Below are 21,286 nucleotides of genomic sequence, written 5' to 3' on the forward strand. Positions count from 1 at the left end.
TTGTATCTGTATCTGTCTTTCTCTCATTCTGTCTGTGCTGTTCTTCTGACTTGTGCCAAACATAACAATTCCATTTTTTCTCTCCAACACAGCTAACTTTTCTCTTCTCTAATGCATTCTCTGACTTGGAAGTGGTATTTTAGATGTTCACAAACATCATGAGAGAGGATAAATGCTGTCATTGTGTGCGTTTCGCTGCAGCTGCATTTGTGTGTCTGGGTGTTTACCTCGTTGTGTACAGGCTAATGCTTAGTAGACGGGCTGTTTACTTGCTTTATTACTTAAATTGGTTGATTCTTGCACTGCTTTGTGTGTGAATGAAGAATAAAGACAGCAAAACAACATCAACATGAACACAATCAGCTCACAGCCTCCTAAACAGTGTTAGAGAGCCAGTCCAGACTCTCTGCTTAAGTGCCTGTCTTTGTATAAAGTGGTCATTTTCTCATTCAGAGGGTTTTGTCTGAGTCTGCAGACAATAAATGCACATGCTACACACACACGCCTTATATACACCTACTGTCATCATTTATAATTCTCTTTGTCAGTGAAATTGAGAAAGCAGCTGTGATGCGTGTCACTGATGCACATTCGCCATCAAAGGTCATTAGAATGTTGTTTCTGTCATTTCTGCTGTGACAAGAAATGTTTTAGAGAGACCACAACATACACACACACACACACACACACACACACACACACACACACACACACACGCACACACACACACACACACACGCGCGCACACGCACACACAGGCACACTCAGACCAGTCTTTCCTGCCCTCACTGAGTGCTGCTGTTTTGTCTCTGTCCTGCAGATGGAGGTAGTGAGCACGTTCAAGCGAAGCGGTTCGTTTCAGGGAGCGGTGAGACGGCGCTCCTCTGTGCTCAGTCAGCTCCACGACGTAAACACTATCTCTACCCCCTCTCACGTAGCTCTCTCCACTGCAACAGCCAATACCAGCCCAGCCCCCGGGAGTGAGTCTGCCGAACGCATGTACACACATAAACATAAATGCACACACACACACACACCTGCAAACCCACTTGCAGTCACTTTCTCTCTCACACACACTCATTCGTAAACACAAACATACCCAATGCTGCACGGCACGTGGACTGCAGTATTTTTACTCTCTCTGGTTGTGTCCCCTCTGGCTCGCTCGCTGCTCGTGTGTGTGCAATGTCTCCTCTATTCTTTTCTCTTATTCTCCCTTTCAAACAGCACCCAGTCCTGACCGGCTGTATAGTTCTGGTCTGATCTGGTCTGGTCCAAATCCAGTTCAGGTCTCAGTCCAGAGTCTGTTTTGTTGTTGAGTGTTGGTCGGTGCGGGAGGCGGCTTGCTGTTCTCTCTCTGTCTGAGGTGTCCTGACAGAAGTGGAGCAGCATTGTTTATAAAGACAGAAAGTGACTCACATTTAAATGAATGAAAAGAAGAAAAGAAAGCACAGAAAACACTTTTGTTTACTCCGACAAGGCAAGAATGCATCCTAAAGTTCAGGGAGCAAATGGCAGCTCCTCCTGCACCGTGTGTTACTTCCTGTCTGTGAATGAGGTCAAGCGTGGTTACTGTGGTTGATGCCTGCTGTAAACAATCCTTTTCTCTGTAGACTAAGAGAATATAGTGTAATAATTCTGTGACTCCTGTTATACTATAGAAAATGCTCGGATTAGATTTCACTGCCATAGAATTCATCCTCATGACCAAATGGCTTTCATATGGCTTCTGCAATTATCTAAACTGTAAACCTTCGAGTATAAAAGCCCTTGTAACACACTGCTGTTTCCAAGACTACAGTAAAAAATCCTTCCCTCTTCCTCTATCACTCTTGCTTTCTTTCTTCTTCTTGTGCTCCTCTCACTTTTGTCCAGTTCTGCAATTGTTGTCAACTGGTTATTTTTGTAACAGTATTTCCAGCTCCGACGTCACAAGTTTGGCCCCCCCCGATGTCTCCAAAAACTCCTGATTTTTCTCTCTGTCCAGTCTGTTTTTCCCCCTCTCTCTCCATCACAGTTCTCTCCTCTTTCTTCTATAATCATGAGATATTGCAGGTTCCCTGTTTGCAGAAATATTCTGTGAAATGTGTTCTTATTGTTCTTCATAAGTAGAGTTGTTCTTTTGTAGAGGTATTTAGATTTTACCAGATCTAAATACAGGCTCTTGTGTAGCATATTTATAAGATTTCTTTAGTAGGTGTCTCTTCATGTTTTCCCTTTTTTTGTATCTTACTTTGTCCTTTACCTCATCCCTTTTGTCATCCTCCCATCTCCTTACTAGAGTAGCGTCCACCCCTCATGTTTTTTCTTGATTTCTTTGTATGTCAGTTCCGCGTGTGTCTGTTTGCAAGTGTGTTCATGTGTGTGCATTTGCTGACATATCCGAGAGCCGTAGTTTGACTTCTGTGTGTTTCTCTGTCAGTGTGTGAATGCGGTGTGCTGTATGTATGCTTGTGTATGAGTGTGTGTGCCTGCGTGTGTGTGCGTGCATGTGTATGGTTGTGCTGTCTCTTCATTTGATTGTCTTCATCCGTCTTCTCAGTTCCCTCTCCTTACCTTCCTTGCTTCCGTCCCTCTTCCATTCCATGCTGCTTTCCTCCCCACGTTGCTCCATCACCTGAAAGTGTAGATACAGAGAGGCCCAAGTCTGCGTTGCTGACACCTCATTGTTGTGATCATCCTGCACAGACACAAGAAGTTAGCTGGGCTTTGTATAAGTACTTTGGAGACACATCCTTCTCTCCATCACTTTACAGCGTTAGTATAATATGCAGTAAAATGTGTTATATCATTATTCAGCGCTGCACATTGCTGCTACATTGGCTGCCTGATAGAGAAAACAGTTGATTTGACAAAGGAGCGGAAGGAGGGATGTACAGTCAAAGTATGGTACTAGGGTCAGGCCCCACCACTGCTAGCTCATTGCTTGCTATTTCAATTCTTTTCCTTTGAAGAGCTTGTTGTGTCGAAATCTGTTATTCAACAGCAGTATGACACATACTTTCATTGTGAAGTCATCCTTTGTGGCTCAGTTTCTGATCAGAAACCAGATGAATTTGGACAAACAAATGAAACGAGGACAGAATGTGAAGGAGCAAGCATTAACCTTGAGTTATGTGTCACAGGTTTGTTTCTCTGAATCACATCGTGCTGTATGGAGGCAGCCTGTGCTCAAATAAAATGTGTTCCCATTTGATTTAGCTTTCAGGTTGGGGTTTAGGCAAAAAGCAGCGTCCAGACTGCGTCAAATGAACTTCCAGCCACAGAGAAGTATACCAGACTTGATTTTACTTACTGTAAAGGATATGCCTGGTAATATTATTTTCTTATTGTCAACAAATCCCATGAAAAGACCAAAACCAACCATGAATGTACTGACAAGTATTTTGTTGTCTGTGTATTGAAACCTCAATATTGATTATTATTCTGAGTCATAGAGCTCCATTGTTGTCCAAAAACTATTAACAAGATGAAGAGCCATGCTAGCTGCACTGAGAGCTAAATGCTAATATCAGTATGCTCACAATAACAATACTAACATGCTGATTGCGGTGTAATATTTACCATGTTTACCATCTTAGTTTCGAGTGTTGGCATGCTAGCATTTGTTAGCACAAAGTACAATTGTGCTTGATGGGAATGTCATTAGTTGTGCAGGTAATACACTTTTGCCCTGATGATGGAACTAGATGAAAAGTTAATGGTCACAAAAGTTATTCAAGTTCATCCTGAGGGGAACATGAATATCTGTACCAAAAGTCATGACCCGAATACTTGTTGAGACATTTCACATAAAAGCACAAATGAATGAACCATGAGTGGGGGTTCCTAAATGTCTGTACACAATTTTGTGCCAATCCATCTTGTAGATATTTAGATAGAGACTTATCACTGAACCAATGAAAACCTTAACCTGCTGTTAGCGGTAAAGGAAAAGTCAAGGGACCGCCAAAGTTTTATAGTAATATTTGTTGAGATATTGAGATTTTGGTTGTGGACTGACTGACATTGACATGCAGCGAGGCTAAAACACATCATTCAGCCACACTGCTCTTTTTATGGGATTTGGGGACAGTACCACAAATGTAGAATATCACCAGACTTGTCCTTTAAGCTCTTTCCTGAGGTCTGATGATATACTCTGATATGTGAATCCACAACAATAATAACACACTTCAAATGATTGCCTATGTGTTATCAGACAGACTGACCCCTCCCACTGCACTGCTGCTCATCCACAGTTAACTTCAGGGTCATTACATTACCTACTACCCAGAGTCATGTGCACAGCAGACCCAGCCCTCAGACTTGGCACTGTGCCCTGTTGCAATATTGAGTGCAAAAGTTCTGACGTTGACACCATCACCTCCCTCATTTTTACAGCCAAATCTATCATCATTGGTAAGAAATGAGCTCAAGCACATCTTAAGATGTTAAACACAGATCTCAAAATGATATAAGTTTTCCTTTCATGCTTTCATTCACCTGAGCTGTGCTAGAACTGATCTATGGATCCAGTTTGTTTTCATTTCAGACTGGGCTAGTTTTATCTCCCTGAAACCCCATAATAAATAAATTCAAAGAAAGCAGGTAATGGTAAAAAGAACTGCGGAGAAAGCAAGCCATTTGACAGATCAACTAGTAATACTTTAAAAGCATAATCAACTAATACAAAAGACATAAAAGGCACAAAAGGTCCTTCAAAAACCAGCATGTTTTTAAATGACCTTTAAAGACATCCAAAAGCAATTTAAATGCATAATCAACTAATAAAAAGACTTTAAGATGCATAAAAGGTCATTCAGAAACAGCATGTGGGACAAAATGTTAAGCACGCACATCGTAGTTAGTAGTGCTAGAAAAAGGCAAGCTTAAAGAGATGTTTTTAACTGCTGTTTAAGACCCTGGCTCTAAAATCTTCAGGGAGGCTCCTCCACAGTCTGGGAGCATAGCTGAAGAAAGCTATGATGGTTTATGAGTAGGAAACATGAAGAGAATATGCACTGAATTCAGGAAGGGTTGCTGATATGTTGCTATGGATTAGAGCTCTGTCATATCAAAGATTGGGTGCTGCTCAGAGTTGGGCCACACGGTGGGAAAATGGAGCCATTAAGCAGTCATGAACCTCACAGCTTCCAACTGTATTTATGTTGCGGTTTCTTCTCATCAGCAGTTGTTTTGCACACAGCAGCCTCTCTACCTTCCAGCGCCTATTTCCTTCTCGTACTTTAACCACCATCGTTTTTCCATCAAGCACTGCTGAAAGAGCTGACAGGGAGAGAGAAAGAAAGTGGGTGAGAAAAATAAGCAACACAGCAGTGCCCTGACCTCCAGGCCTCTCTGGTCACACTGTGGGCGTTATATACTCGAAAGTTTACCTTTTCCATGGAGACAAAATGAAAACAAACCAAGCGCTGACGAAGTGAGAAAGTAACATTCTGAAACCTTCTCAGTCTGCATGAGGTGTTTTTCTACTGTCTGACAGGCTCTTTGGAAAAACAGATAAGCACTGAACCTACAGCTTGACCGTCTGTCTGTGTGTCTTTCTGTCTGTATGTCTGTCAGTCTATCATATATGCCAGAGTCATATATAGAGACTCCTCGTAGACTCCCTCCTAGTTTGACCAACTGCAGCACTGATCTCCATTCAGCTGCCTGACCATCCACCTCTCATAATCACAGTTTGGACTCCAGTGGGTGCTGCAGTCAACATAAAGCTTCTTCTCTGTGGATCTCATTTGACCAAACTGTCTCTATGTAGGGCTCTGCCTGCCTGTGCCTGTCAGTATATTTGCACTGAACTGTCTCTGTTTCTTTTGAGCTCATGCTGCTTCTTTTCCTCTGGGCTTGGGGGAAGGGTGCATGGACCAACTGCTATGGCAAAGGAATGTGTTTATGCACGCATACACCATTGACTACATAATCCACCTTGAAGTGCACTCATAGACCTCACTCTGATATGCGTTTGTGTGTGTGTGTGTGAGAGAGAGAGAGAGACAGAGAGACAGAAAGAGAGCCTTCGTGACAAAGATCTGATTCAGCATGACCTGGCTGCCTCTGTATGTGTGACAGGGCTGATGCCCTGAGTTTTGCTTTGGCCGTTGAACCAATCACCTTCTGTTTCGAGTAATCTAACCAATCACATACTCTTCTAACCTGCTGATTCTCGTGATGTCACCTTTCTGTTTCGCAAGATTTGTTTTTTTCTGTCCTGCAGCAACTTCATCATCAGCATCATCAACATTTCAATCACTCTGCTTTCCTCTGTCTCTCACGACTGCATGGCTGCAGTACATTCAATGTGCATGTATGTGTGTGTGTCTGTGTGCCTGTATGTGTGTGTATGTGTGAGTGCATGTGTGTGTGCGCATGTGTGCGTGTGGGTGTGTGTGTGCGCATTTGTCAGTGTGTGTGTGTGTGTTTGCGTGTGTGTATGTGGATGTGTGCGTGTGTGTGTGTGTGTGTGTGTGTGTGTGTGTGTGTGTGTATGTGCACAGAGAAGCTGACAGACAAGGTCACTGTATGCCTGTTGATGTGTGTGTGTGTTTGTGTGTGTACATAAAAACCAGATCTCTTTAACAAACCCATGATTGACAGCTGTGCAGTGCATGTGGATGTCAGCCTTCAAGCTGCACAATGTGGAAACAAGTAAACTGTTGGTTCACTCAGTTACGCTGCTGCTGCATGTATGTGTGTGCGTGCGTGTGCGCGTGGATGTGTGTGTGTGTGTGTGTGTGTGTGTGAGGTCACTACTATATGTTTTTGCCAATTTTTATTTATTATACATTAATACACTCACCATTCCTGCTTCTTTTCCCTCTGTGCCTAACAACCACCCTCATCTCTGTGTGTGCATGCACGTGATCCAGTGTGCTGAGGTGTGAGTGTTTTCCCCACACATTGCGTAACCCCACCACCACCACCACCACCACCACCACACACAAACACGTGTGTATGATATAAAGCGTCTGCAGCTTCTGTGGTCTTTGTGATGGTGGCTACTGAATGCTCTCGTCGTGTGAGGTCTGATTGGTGTGTGAGAACTGACAAAAACGTGTCATAAGCCAAATCATTTTGAAACACTTTGTTTTTTTTTAACCTTTGTCTGCTGGAGGCACACAGGATCAGGTGGACGTTCTGTTGATACGAAATAACTCAAGATGTTCTCTTCTCAAGGTTAAAGTAATACAAACAGAAATTTACCATGATATCTTTAAATGGAATCATGCGCTCTGTACAAAATATGTGAAGACAAATCCAATTTCTCTCCTGAAAGAATAAGAGACATGGAGACATGACTGAAAAACTGACAGCATCTTGATATTGAAGTAGTGTAATGGATACACCTGCATTTAAATTTGCTTAGTCACAAAGTCATGCCAAGAGGTGTCCTGTCTGAACAAATCCAAAAATGTTATTATTTATATATTTTTGATGTTTTTTGTTTTGTTTGTCCATTACCAGATGAATTTACCTCAAAACTTGTCTTGCCAAAACATGACTTGCCTGAGTCAAATAGATTTTGATATATATTTTTTATGTCTGTCTTTTATTTTAGATGATTTTTTATATAACAACGTGTGACCAACAGATGTTATCGTAGAATAGTTTGACTGAAGCCACCTGGCCCTGAGTGCCTGTCTGTCTGTCTGTCACTCGATTTGTCTGCTGGAGGACAAAAGTCTGTCTGTCCTTGGGTTTCCCATTGTCCCTTTTTTCCCTTTTTTATGTCTGACTTTCTCCTGTCTTTCTTGTTGTCCCTCCCTCGCCTTTTTCTTTTTGGCAGATGCGAGTGGTGAAAGCATTCCGTAGTTCACTGTACGAGGGCCGGGAGAAACCGGAATCCCGCAACTCCATCCACAACTTCATGGCCCACCCGGAGTTCCTCATCAACGACCTCATCCACAACATCCCGCTGATCGACGACACTGACGTGGACGACGAATCAGAGCTCAGCAGATACCAGCACCTGCACCCGGCCCTCCGCAAGCCGCCACCCCCTCCCACCCAGCCCCAGCCCCCAGCCCGTAACCGTCCCACGCGCCCCTACCGCCAGTACAGCCTTCCTGTGACCCCGTGCAACCGAAACAACAACAACAACAGCAGCAGCAGCAGCAGCAGCAGCAGCAGCATTAGTTCAGCAATCACCCACGGCAACAAAAACAGCACCCACGCAGTTACCCCCAGCAACCGGAGCCCCCATCACCACCACCATCACCAACACCACCATAACCATCATGGCAGAGACAGGCCGGTGAAACCCTCCGCTCCTCACCTGGCCCATCTCTACTGCGTGGAGACCTCCTTATAACTGAGCTGAACGTGGGTCGGGGGAGGAAAGGGGAGCGGAAGAGAGGGCTGAGGACTCACACATGACATTTTCATCCAGTCTCCCCTACAACAAGCTAACAGGAGGGAGTGAAGGACGAGGGAGGTACAGGAGGGAGTGGACAATGGCTGGAGACTTCTGCTCGCAACTCCCTGAGAACTTTGCGACTTTCCCTCCCTTTGCCCTTGCTCCAGCCCTCTGAGTCTGACCCTCTGACAGCACCACCCCCGCCCCCCCCTCCACCCTTGAACCCACCGCCCCGTCTGTCCCCCTCCCTCAAGAACCAAACCACCCCACCCTGCCTGACCTCACACACACTCGTCACACACACGCACAGATCTGTTCTCGCTGCTTTGTCCTGAGTGACAGTGGGTTGGGGAGGGAGGGGGACGGACATCCAAAAAAACGGCACATCCCTCAATGCTTCGGTAGAACAGGGCTACATCAGGGCCAGAGGCCGACTCACTCTGTTTCTATTGGTGTTCATTGGTGTTGTTGTCATTACCCACTTACCTACCTACCTACCTGTCATGGCACCATAGTCACCACCATCATTTATCTGGCTAGAATCTACAGCCACTTTTAAATCACCACTTTGCTTGCGATAAGTAAAACGCTTTGTTAAAGCTTTAACTAGACTTCAATCAGTTCCATCCTCTGATTCATTTATTTCTCAACATAATGGTGCTCATTAATTTCTTTCTTTTACATTGGTTTATTCTTTTCTCTCTCTATGAAATTTTACATCTGACATTTTCTCTCTTACAATGTGTGTATGTGTATTGTCTTGTCTCTTCTGAAAAAAAAAACAAAAAACAACAAAGATACTGTTCATTTAAACCTAATAGTAAACAAAATGGCTGCAAAAAACAACTGAAGGAGGAGGAAATACATCCATACACACACACACACACACACACACACACACACACACACACACACACACACACACACAGTATATGTATATATCGTTTGAATGTTTGGGAAGCGACAACACAGAACTCTTTATGTTCATCACTGTTCTTTCTCAGCCCAGCCTGCCCAATCCTTGAATGCCGCCCCATTGGATCACATGACCTGTTATCTGTAATACTGTCCACCCTGCTATGAGATGATACAGTGTGTGGGATCTCACATTAACTGTGATGTATACATGTATGCATACATTCGCCCCATACAGGACGTACTTCATTTACTGCCTCCTGCCATGTTGATGAACTGATGAGGATGTATGGGTAACATCTATGGGCATCACCTCATCACGCTCATGGGTGACGTCCTCTTCCAGTATCTTCATTTCTGTTACATGTTCCATCACCTTCTCTCTTGCTGTTCCTCGGTCCATTTTGGAATTTCCTTTGTTCACTTTGTCTCGCTCATCCCTTCTGGTCTTTCGTCTGCGTGTGTGTGTGTCTGTCAGCTTTTTTTTTTGGGAGAAAGCTGAAAAGCTGAATGCTTGTGAAGCATTAACCCTTTAAATGCCATCAAACACACAATGCACAGGCGATGGCCCTTTAAAACTTACGGACACTCACTTCAAAGCCGCTCCTGTTCACGTGCCATTGGGTCATCTCCATCACGTACCAGTTCCCTCTCCATGAGTATCGTGGACAAAGTGATTGTTTCATTTGATCTGTTGGATGTTCGTTCCAGTAATTTTTACAGAGAAGAAGAAATAATTCACTGTTTGATGTTGAAAAGCAACCAATCAATCCAGCGATCAGGTCCATGTCGAATATCAGTGTTCAGTCTTACAGTAGCTTTAGGCCCAAAGCCCACTCAGATCTATCAGGTATGACCAATGAGAGCTTATGTGTCATGTCCTTGTGTCAAATACTGTGCATTCCCCATCATCATGATGTACAATTAGGTGATTATAACACCTTAAAGGAATAGTTTGACATTTTGGAAAATACGTTTATTCACTTTTTTGTCACTTTTCGTGTCTGTACACTAAATATGTGGCTACAGCCAGCAACACATTAGCTCAGTTAGCATGAATACTGGAAACAAGAGCAAACAGTCAGCCTGGCTCACTCAAACATTAAAGGAAAGCTGCCTACCAGAACCTCTATAGTTCACTAATTAATATGTTATATTTTGTTAGTTTAATCTGTACAACAACAGAGTCTCTGCAGGTCTAGAAAAGTCTTAAAAGGCACTGGATTCAGTTTCCTCAGTAAAAGGCCTTAGAAGGTATTAAAAAGTCTTGAGTTCCATTGACAGAAGCCAAATGTTTTCTCTTGGCTGTCAGGAGACATTTATGCTTTGAAATAAGTAGGATTGTTTTGACAGTGTATTGTGCTGCAGGAGGTTGTTCAGTCCTTTTTGTGGACATTCAGTCAGCACCATCAGACCTGCAGCAAACACTGTCACTACTGTTAACTGCAGCAGCTAGCAAGCTCATCTTATGGTTGATTTAGCAAAAACTTAAATGAATTAATTATTTTTAATTGGTTAATCCATCCAACCATTTTATGTTGCTTAGCTACTTCCAGGTCTCTTTCATTAAATAAATCATTTGGAATTACTGTCATATACAACTGGCAGTGCTGAAAAAATGTGATCTAATAATAAATCATTCTGGGCCATATTGTCCTCACAGGTTTTCATCATACTTTCATATTTGGCTGGATGATATTGAAACATCATAATCCGCTTTCTGTGGTATAAAAGGGGTGTTAAAAAGTCTGAAATTTAACTTGGTGAACCCCGCCCTAAGTGTAAAAACAATATGGTTTTATGGAGAGTTATGTGCTGGATGATTTCTTGGCTGGGCTCAATAACTTCCTTCCTTCCCAGTCTTCTTGTCATAATAGTTTGGCAGATAACCCTACATAAATCCATGTTTCTGCTCTTGGGTTCTTGTGTGAATTCATGAAGGAGATATAATGTGTTAATCAGTGAGCTTTAGAGGTGCCGGTAGAAGGAGTTTGTTACTTTCAGACAGAGCCAGACAAGCTGTCTCCCTGTTTCCAGGCTATTTGCTAAGCTAACTGGCAACTGGCTTCAGCTTCCCAGTGAATGGATAGATCTGAGAGTGATCAGTCTTCTCATTAAACTCTCTGCAAGAAAGAAATTAAGCACATTTGCCAAAATGTTTAACTCTTGCTTTAAGACACATCATGTTGAAACTGTCCAGTGTAAAACTGCATAACACACTGCATGAGCACACCCCATCCAAAAAAGAAAAAAAAAAAAAAAAAAAAAAGACAGAAAACATTTGGAAACACTTGGAAAGCCACCCATGTGACGACGGGTACAGTGCCCTCTACATCGCATTCCACCATCACCTTGTCGAACTCCACCTCAACATTCCATGGAACATACATTCCAAACAACTGCATCACATTCCAGACTGGGTGTGAGAGTGCCCTCCTGTATCCCATGTTGCACTAGGTGTGGGTGAACCACTGACTTCATGTTGCCTCGGAGCGTGACTGCAATGCAAACCTGGAACCGCCCTCCCCTCGGTTATCCCATTGACTTCCCTGAGTTATCGACTGGTCCCACTGCCAGAGAAAGGCAAGGGCAGACAATATGCAACAGACTGCCATGTTAACACCTGTACCCAGATGTTCGATTAGAAATAGAGATGATAACACATGCAAACACAGCGCGAGAACATGTCTTTCCTGCTTGTTCTGTTTCAGGATGCACGCAGGGCTCTCTGGGAACACCCTTACCTGTACAGAACTCTGTCTTCTTGAATGCTCATCATCATCGCCACCACTCTGACCCGACCTGACCTGTCAAAGCGGGCGGGTGGTGACATTGTATTGGTCTGTCTGTTTCGAAGCATGCATTTGGTATCATTAATGTCACTCTTTATGTGTTGGTAAATCATTTAAGCTACTGTCACTACTGTGTGCTATGATCTCTCCACATCTGCTCTCCTCTCTCTCTCTCTCTCTCTCTCACACACACACACACACACACACGCACACACACACACAAACTCTTATCCTGTTCAAGTCTAACCTATTCTATTTCAGCACCTCTTAGCACAGCTCTAAATGCTTTCTGCGGTGTACAAAAACACACAGACACACGCATACACAGCAAACAACAGGTGAATAATCTACAGTGGTGTAAATTTGACTGTCCAGTTCCAGCCATCTCTGTCCATCCGTCCAGCCACGTTACATCATGATGTTGTGAGACAGTTTCACAGAAGGCAAAACACGATGTGAAAAAGAATACATTATATTTATCAAAATTATAAATTGTACAACTGCACCACTACTGTACAGACCGCCCAATTGTGCACATGTGCATCTTTGATTTACAGGTACTATGTTCCTGCCACACTTTTTATTTTATTTTTTGTTTTTTGTTCCTTCTAATCCTATAGCTTTTTGTAAAGAGAGGAACAACAAAATGGAAGCGCTTGTATATTATTATTATTATTATTATTATTATTATTATTATTATTATTATTGATTTTCTCCACCAGTGCTCCCACTGATGGAAAAAGACAGTTGCACATTCTCCTGAGCATATTCTGAGGGCTGTGTTTTCTGTCCACTGAACAGCCCCTTAAGTGTGCAGAGGTGTGGAGATGCTTATAGTCTCTTAAGACCAGAGACACCACTCTGTAAATAAAGAACAGGAGATACAAATGTACCTCATTATGATCTAAAGGACTGGACAAAGTGGGGACCCAGGGAGGATGGAGAACTGGAGGGTGATGCAGAGCTAGAGACTGCAGAAGTGCAATGCATCCATGCATTGTTTAGGCTGCTCTTTTAGATCTGTTACATGTATTTACTGCCATGTTACGATGAGAAGAACTTAAGATTTTACATTATTCATTATACATACTGTTGTAAATATTGTGTGTGGAATGGTCCCCCTTCTTGCACAATGCAGTGCTGTTCTGCAGACAGAAAATGCAGCCTTAACTGTGCTGAAATGAAAAAGACCAAAAAAAGGAAAAAAAAACAAAAACATAAAGACTATTGAATATATTAAAGAGTTACCTGCCTGTTATTTAAGCGAATAAATATCTATATATGAGAAAGAACACACCTGTATACTGTAGACTAAATCTGTATGGAAATCTAAGAGAATTTAATGAGAATTAAGTCCAACACCTTTTGTCTGTATGAAAGAAAAAAAATACATCAAAGTATTCTACAATAATAACTTTGACAAAGTCTGTGTGGTCCTGTGTTGTTTGTTCACAGTGATGCAAGACTGTACATGTTAAACCTCTGAAGAAGTGGTGGTTTTGAAAAAGATGCAGCATTTTGTTCTCATCAGAATACCTCACAGGTAAATGACACTGATTAAACCTCTCCATATGAAGTCCACTTGAGATTGTGATCTCAAACAGAACTTAAAGAATGTACAGTATTCATTGTTTGATCATTCAGTGAGCTTTTACTCAAAATCATTCTCCCTCAAATAACCCTTTATGAACCAAACCTGTACACCTGTTACGGGAAAGGAGCAGGGCCAAAGGTCTTTCTTCATTTGACTGTTTCACAGCAGACATTTGGACATGTCAGCACAGATGTAATGAACTTTAATAGAGGCTGCATTCCATTGTGGTGTGCCACTTCCAGGCAAGGTACCCACCAACATGATATTGTGCTGCCAATAACTGTTAGCAAAGTTAATCATGATGTGTTGCCCACAGGGAGTAACAGCTGTCATTTACAAGTGGCTTTTTATTTTGGAGTTCTGCACAGAAGGATTTTTGAGAAACCAAATGGCATTTTCTCCTTGCCTTACTTTCCTGGGTTTTGGGGATCTTTGTGCTTTGACAAAAGTATACACAGGAAAACATTTTGGAGATGGAATTTGGAAACCTTCATATATAAGAATTTGTTTTACAGAATTTATGAAAAAAATGAGAAAAAATCTTTTTGGGGAGTGAGACACCTCCACTGGTTTGGTGCAAAATTTGCAAATGTGCAAAACTGACTTATGGTGGCAAAAAAAAAAAAAGGATGATGGTATATTCAACTGTCCCAATAAACCAGTGAACCAGCATTTACAATCCCAGGACCCTGAAACTAAAAAAAAGCTAAAAGGAATTCAGCCATCATTCATTTTATTAAACCCGCTCTTTTCCTATTGTGACATGACAAAATGCCACAGTGGCAGAGCAGGAGCTGGAACGTTAACAGATGCAGCTTTTTCCATTCATTTATCACTTAATCTGTGACAGCTTGATGTATCTGCAGTAAGAAATGTCTATTGGTTTTCCAATAGTGACAAATGTGAGCCACAATGTCTATAAAGTTACTTCATCAGATACCATAATACATATGATCAGATATGCCTTACGTTCTTTGTTTTGGCACAAACTGTGAATGAGGACATCTCTTTTATATCCCAGATACATTCTGTAACTACACTGTGTCAGCTGTCTGCTACTGAAGTCTCATTATACATCTCAGCAATTTGTTTTTGTGAGGTGGTCCCAAAACCTTCAGCACTCGAACATGATGCAGAGCTCACTATCTCTACCTGGTGTCTTGAATAATTTCTACACCAAGCCAAGTTCTGTTCATCCAGTGATAGAATTCCTTGAAAGCTTAAATGTCTGCCTTGCTGTCATGGTAACTACTGTCTCTAAGTTAACAACGTTAAATGAATAACAATAGTATGAACATCATATAAACAGTGGTGTTACTGTCTTCCAAACATCAGAAGTGATGAGCACTTGAGTCTGAAGCAGTGTGCTGACTCAGACTGCACAGCTGTATGATTAATGTGCCGCTGCAGTCAGAAGCCTTCAGCGTGGCCCAACAAACACTGGAAACAGGACTTGAGCTTCGTCCTCAGCCAGTGGTTCTCCGCCTTGATGGGCACCATCACATTACTCATTCTCCTGTCCCCTTACCACCCACCATCAAATAAAATGTCGGCTAATTATCATGCTCGAGCGTTAATGCTGATTATTATTGTTAAAAACATCATGCTATTGAATGCCACATGAGATTTCATAGGACAGTTGTAATATCACGGAGTCTCCCAGAAAGCAAAAAAGCCACGTGAATAGAAACTTTTGGGCGTTTAAGCAAGTTAGAAATTAGACATTCAAACTTTTATTACGTGTCGTCATTGATCAGCCAATCAGAAATGCCAAAATAAGCACTTACTGTACAGTACACCCCACAAGATTAAAGGTCTCAGCTGGAGTCAAGGTGTTGTGAGTCAGATGTTGTTCGAGTGTCTGGATGCTACATGAGGAGCTGCCTTCACACAAGTCCGACGGCGGAATACCATTCTACATTAGAGACCAGGTGATAACATGCTGATCACAGCCGGGTGTGTCCTGACCAATCATGTCGAATGTGCATCGTTTTCATTTGTCTGTCGCCTGCTTTTGCAGGTAATTTCTTTTTTAGGCTAACAAATAGGGTAAGATTTATATTTGTATGGTGCCACTCTGCTGCATTGTCATTTGTACTACTATTTGTTCTTTTAATCAAACACTTAAACACAGGAGTTTAAGACGGTAATTGAGCAAGTAGCTACAGGAAATGGCAAGTTACTGGTATTCCAACATGTGCGCGTGCACCTCATGCCAACCCTGCATCAAGTCACCACCTGGTTCAGTTTCTTCAGGAGAAACGAGAAGAAACTCTTGATTTCCATGCCGGTCCATGTCCCTGCGTTGACACAGTGATCGTCATGTGGTTAATTGTTATGGTATTCTGATGTCCTACTGCGGTGAAGGCAGCATGCAGCAGCGCACACACGTGTTGCTGTGGAAACGACACTGTCTCATACACATTGGTATGAACCTGCAGGTTATCTACGAACACCTCTCAAAAGTATCGCTTCCACCGACCTCTGACGTTCTCCAAACGCCCCCACGCTATCCGCAGCTTAAAAACATGCCTCTGAGCGGCAAAGCACTGGTTGACACAGAATCTTGTTTAATCTGTTCTGTGGGTGAAAATGAGTTCAGGAGCCTGTTCCTGTTTGTACTCCTTCAAGCAATATCTGACACTGTTCTGCTAAGTAAACGGTGCAGAGTATGTCCATTAGTATCTGCTTCATTAGACCCGTTCTCACTGGAGAAACGGCACTGCTGATGCAACTCATAGCTTCTTCACAATAAAAGCACCCCACTACTTTGGAAGTGGACAATTTTTATTGTGAAGCAGCAACAATAGCATCAGCAGAATGTAAACACAGCGAACACTGAAACACGGCAGACATCTTGACGCCTGAACAGAATGTGAGTGTGAAGATGAATTTTTACTCTGTCACTGTCACTCTCATACAGTCATGGATAAAAGTATTGGCACCCCTCTGGAAGTGTTGGTTTTTTAGCAAAAGTCACACACTTTTGGAGGCGCTTTGATAAAATAACCCAACCAGGATCATTTCAATAACTTAACACAACTAAAACAATAATTGTTTTCCCCAAATTCACCCCAAAATACCACCAAAATGCTGTGGGAAATGAAAACTGCATGGTCAAAAGTATTGGCACCCCCTCACAACACGTGTCTATTGTACTGAGAAAAGCACATTTCTCATTGTTAGAATCTTGTATTAAGGTTATGGATAGTCAGTCTTCAGCTCTGGTAGCATTCCTGACAAATATCAGTCAAGGACAATAGGCTCCAGTTGACTAACATTACAGTTCAAATAATTTCTACGGAAGGCATGATGTTTTCTCCTCGGATTTCCAAATATTTCAATAAATCAATCTTCTGCCTCGCCTTTTACTGATTTACAGCGACAGAGGAAGCAAAATAACCCTAGAGCATCACCTAGCCATTGCCATGCTTCACTTTCAGCATGGTGCACCTTTCAGGGTATTCTTCATTCTTCATCCTCCAGACAGAACCACTGGTCAGGAGGCCCAAAAAGTTCTAGTTTTGTTCCGTTGCTCTATAGAATTAACTGCCAAACCTATTGTCACTCATTTCTATGGTTCTGGTTCAGTATTCTGTTCTGTTCATGCCTATGGAACAGCAGTATGTATGGACGAGGAAAACTGAAGCATACACTGAAAAGTGCACCCTGTCTAAACTGAAGCATGGCAATAACTAGGTGATGCTCTAGAGCTAGTTTGCTTCCTCTGGCACTGTAAATCAGTAGAAGGCGAGGAAAACTGATTTATTGAAATATTTGGAAATCCTAGGAGAAAACATCACGCATTCCATAGAAATCAATTGCACTGTAATGTTAGTCAACTGGAGCCTATTGTCCTTGACTGATATTTGTCAGGAATGCTACCAGAGCTGAAGTCTGACTATCCATAACCTTAACACAAGATTCTAACAATGAGAATTGTGCTTTTCTCAGTACAAAAGACATGTGACGTGCCAATACTTTTGACCATGCAGTTTTCATTTCCCGCAGCATTTTGGTGGTATTTTGTGTTGAATTTGGGGAAACCAATTGTTGTTTTAGTTGTGTTAAGTTATTAAAATGATCCTGGCTTGGTTATCAAAAAACCGCCAAAAGTGTGCGACTTGCTAGAAAACCAACACTTCCAGAGGGGTGCCAATACTTTCGTCCATGCCGGTAGGTTGGCCCTGGTCAGCACATCTACCATGCCAAACCACAGGAGCAAGCTATCTCTGCTGTGCAGTTGTCATGGAAATGCATGTCATTGAGGCTCGGCACAGCAGAGTGACTCAGGCCAATGAAAGAACACCCCATTTGTCTTGAATTGTCATTCGAAATATAGTAATAATAATAAAACACTGATAAATGACCGGTTATATGGAGCCCCTGTATGACCTCTCATACTGCATACTTTGTATTTCCATCAAATGAGGCCTCTGTCATTTTTTTGGACAACCTTTACCAGACTTGACCCAAATGTTCAGGAAAAGTAAGACCTTTATCGGCAGAGAGAATGCTGTTTAGAAAGAGAAAAAGAGATGCATTAATATCAAAAGTACAGAACAAGACACAGTAGATATCTTTAACTCAAATATAACCAAAATACAATTTATTTGTCCAACATTTCTTTAAGGTCATTTACCTCAAACAATACATATTCATAGTTATATACACATTTACATTTTGTTACACTTGATCAAAACTGGCAATTTCACCACTTAAAGCAGATCATTCTGGATGTATTTACTGAATACATTCCAATATATCAATATATACAAGACATAATTATGAGACTATTAAGCCTCAAGTAGCATTTCTCCAAGTGCCAGCCTCCCCAAAACTGCTGCATGAGCTATGCTGACAAGATCAACAGCTACAAATGTTGTGGAGTATTGGTAAAATATAATTTAACGTATACCATTTGTTACCGATACTACCTTTAAAAAAAAAAAATACCAGGCCGTGTTGGCAGCTGCTTGTCCAGCCTCTTCACCTCCCACCAGCAGAATCCACTTTAGCATAAAGAAAAATAGGTGGCGCTAAATTAAAGTATTCTTTTGTACAATGGTGCTGGTTCACAAAGAGTTGAATTCTTAGCCAAAGAAAAGTATACACACACTTCAATTTTCCCATGGATTATTGTATTTCCAATTAGACAGCTGATTCAAGATCACTCTCTTTGTGGACCTTCACCTTCATCTTAACATCTTAGCATTCAGGATACGTTTAATTTAATTCATAGTTACAAGTTAAGTAAAATCAAATAATGTCCTGTTGAAACAAACAATAAGCAAAACAAATTATTTAAGTACTCAAAATCCTCTCACTGGAAACAGGAACTGTATGGAGGCTGCTGAACGCCTCAAACCAGTGTAAAACAACAACAAAAAAAAAAGAATTTTCTTGTCTGATCCTTACCATGGAGTCAAGCAGGTAAAGATGTTCAGAAAGCCACTCATCCCGCATGGTGGACCAACCATTACCTAGAAGAAACTGTCAACAAGGTTTAGCAGTAACGTGTACTCAATCCATCATCATACAAAAACACATGACAATGAGCAGTTCTTAGGTAATTTTAACTAATGCAACAGTGTTCATCCACCCTCAAGAAGTTCAGTACACTGAGCCATATCAAGTTCAGTCTCAATATCTGAAAAGAGATAGGTACTTGACCCTACATTTTGAATGATGTGCTTGCACGTTCTGCACACTTTGTGCAGAACTCCACCGAGACATGGTTCTTGTCTACATGCAGACACACGCCACCAGATGTCTCTTTCTCCTCCACTTTCACACGCTTCCTGGGTAAGGCGTAGTCGTGGTCGTTTGAGTCAGGGCCCTGGAAAAGTGAGGAAGATAATTTCATCCCATTCACACCGCTCAGCCTGGACAAGAGCTGGGCTAACATGCTCTCATTGGCCAGCACAGCTCTCAGGTACCTGGTCTCATCTTCCAACTCTTCCACTCTCTTCGTCAGCTGGGAATTTTCCTGTTTGAGCATGTTATTTTCTGATGACAGGATGCCAACTTTCTTCTCCAAGCCACTGACATATTCTTTCTTCTTAAGACGATTCAATCTGGCAGCAATGGCATTTTTGTTGATCATGTGGATTGACTGGCTTTCTCTATTCTTGATTTTAAAGGCAGATGACATTCTTCCTGGAGATGAGGCCAATGAATCTTCAATCCCACAATCTTGATCCTTGGCACTGCACACATCAAGATCTGCCAAGTCAATGTTGAAGAGTGGGGAGGTGACATCTCTTTCAAGTGTCCATTTTAAATCGTCGATTGCAAACAGGTCCTCTAGCTCTATTCCAGTGCCATCAATATTGTCAGCAGGGAACCCCTGAGATGGACTCAGGAGATCTTGATCAGTTCCCACTGAATCTCCCACCTCAACCTCCAGGGACTGCACCTCTGTGTTGTTCATGGTGCGGCTTCTTCTTCTAGTGATCATTGTGGTTTGCCAACAGGACACCAAGGACACTGTCCTAAAGACACCTTGTGATTCCTCGCCTAAGGAAACAAAGAAAATTTACCATTAGTGTGAAATCTTGCAGGTTTCATTTATTGAGGAAATATATGATTTTGATGCAAATTTTAATGAGACAATTAAATGAAATGAAATCTTGACACTTAACGGACTTAATGATTGTTTTCACGTGATGTTATCACCGTTTAAGCCATCAAATTGGCTTGGCACAGTTAGTTAGTCGTGCAGGCATATAGATGTCAATGAAAAGTGATGCCTAACCAGTACACATACAAAATTGCGCAGAATTCCTTTGAGTTACTGAAAAATTCGTTAGAGCGTTTCTTCTTAGAAGCGCATAAATGGCTGTGTTGACTAAACGTATTACCAACGTAACAGACGGCGGAAGAAAGGCCCAATGGCATTAGCATTACGTTTGCAAAGCTTTCCAATGAATGTTCTGTGCTTCATCCTGTCACGCCAAACTTCAATATACATACTTTCCCCGCCGTTACATTTCTTTACAGTTCTTTTCAACAGTTCGCTAGTTGATGTGACAAAGAAATACACACTGTGCGTTGTGTTGCGCGTGCTAACATTAGCTAGCTAACAAGGCCTTGATTATCCAAGCAGCACACCTTTAGCATCCAGCTAACGTTAACGTCAGTCAAATGTGGCTATAACAGTGTTAGTTTGGATGTTCTTGTCCATTAAAACAAGTCAACAACTACCCAAAGTGACACTGTCTATCCCATTTACATATTTTTACACATTAACCATTTAACCGACAGGTGCCCGCGCAGTATTTGTTAGCTGCAGCTACCTCAGCTTGCCAACGTTAACTAAAGCCATGAGGCGTTAACCAACAGAGCTAAGGAATGACGCAGCATCTTCTAACAGCACTTCTTCAACCGACAACTTACCGTCCTGTTTGACAAATATATGCAATAATAAACTACTCGAACAGAGTCCTTCGATGAATCGGTGCCAGCTACTGGAAGCTTTATCAACCACTGACACTCTGAAAACAATAACGCAGTTTAACGACTGGAGACGTGACGAACGCCAACCAGAAGGACTACTTCCGGAAAATGTATTCAAAATAAAAGTCCTACTGAAATTTGCTCAATGAACAAGCACTACATTTCAATACG

The 21,286-nt window shown here is 42.0% G+C and overlaps 2 protein-coding genes across 9 annotated transcripts in view; one reads left to right on the forward strand and one right to left on the reverse strand.

Annotated features, from left to right (window-relative positions):
- atp2b3b (ATPase plasma membrane Ca2+ transporting 3b) overlaps positions 1 to 9,254 on the forward strand; it is a 51,932-nt gene extending 42,678 nt beyond the window's left edge. For 4 of the 8 annotated variants that reach the window (XM_076740437.1, XM_076740439.1, XM_076740438.1 and 1 more), the window contains one exon: positions 7,787 to 9,254. In XM_076740437.1, coding sequence (XP_076596552.1) covers positions 7,787 to 8,311 — 525 coding nt within the window. In that variant the 3' untranslated portion in view covers positions 8,312 to 9,254. Of the gene's footprint in view, positions 1 to 820; positions 981 to 7,786 lie in introns of all 8 variants that reach the window. The other 4 variants (XM_076740442.1, XM_076740443.1, XM_076740444.1 and 1 more) reach the window with 2 other exon arrangements.
- An 8,980-nt stretch (positions 9,255 to 18,234) lies between these two features.
- Positions 18,235 to 21,205, reverse strand: crebzf (CREB/ATF bZIP transcription factor). The gene is made up of 3 exons (XM_076740446.1): positions 21,056 to 21,205; positions 19,076 to 20,176; positions 18,235 to 18,669 (listed from the first exon to the last, which is right to left on the reverse strand). Exon 2 carries the CDS (start codon positions 20,115 to 20,117, stop codon positions 19,332 to 19,334), a length of 786 nt encoding a protein of 261 aa, XP_076596561.1. The 5' UTR covers positions 20,118 to 20,176; positions 21,056 to 21,205; the 3' UTR covers positions 18,235 to 18,669; positions 19,076 to 19,331.
- Between the last annotated feature and the right edge of the window lie 81 nt (positions 21,206 to 21,286).

This window comes from Chaetodon auriga, chromosome 10, assembly GCF_051107435.1.
Source record: "Chaetodon auriga isolate fChaAug3 chromosome 10, fChaAug3.hap1, whole genome shotgun sequence".
In the NCBI taxonomy this organism is placed as follows: domain Eukaryota; kingdom Metazoa; phylum Chordata; class Actinopteri; order Chaetodontiformes; family Chaetodontidae; genus Chaetodon; species Chaetodon auriga.

Excerpts from the sequence above, each read along its gene's own strand:
- crebzf (XM_076740446.1), bottom strand. The coding sequence starts at position 20,117 with ATGATCACTAGAAGAAGAAGCCGCACCATGAACAACACAGAGGTGCAG.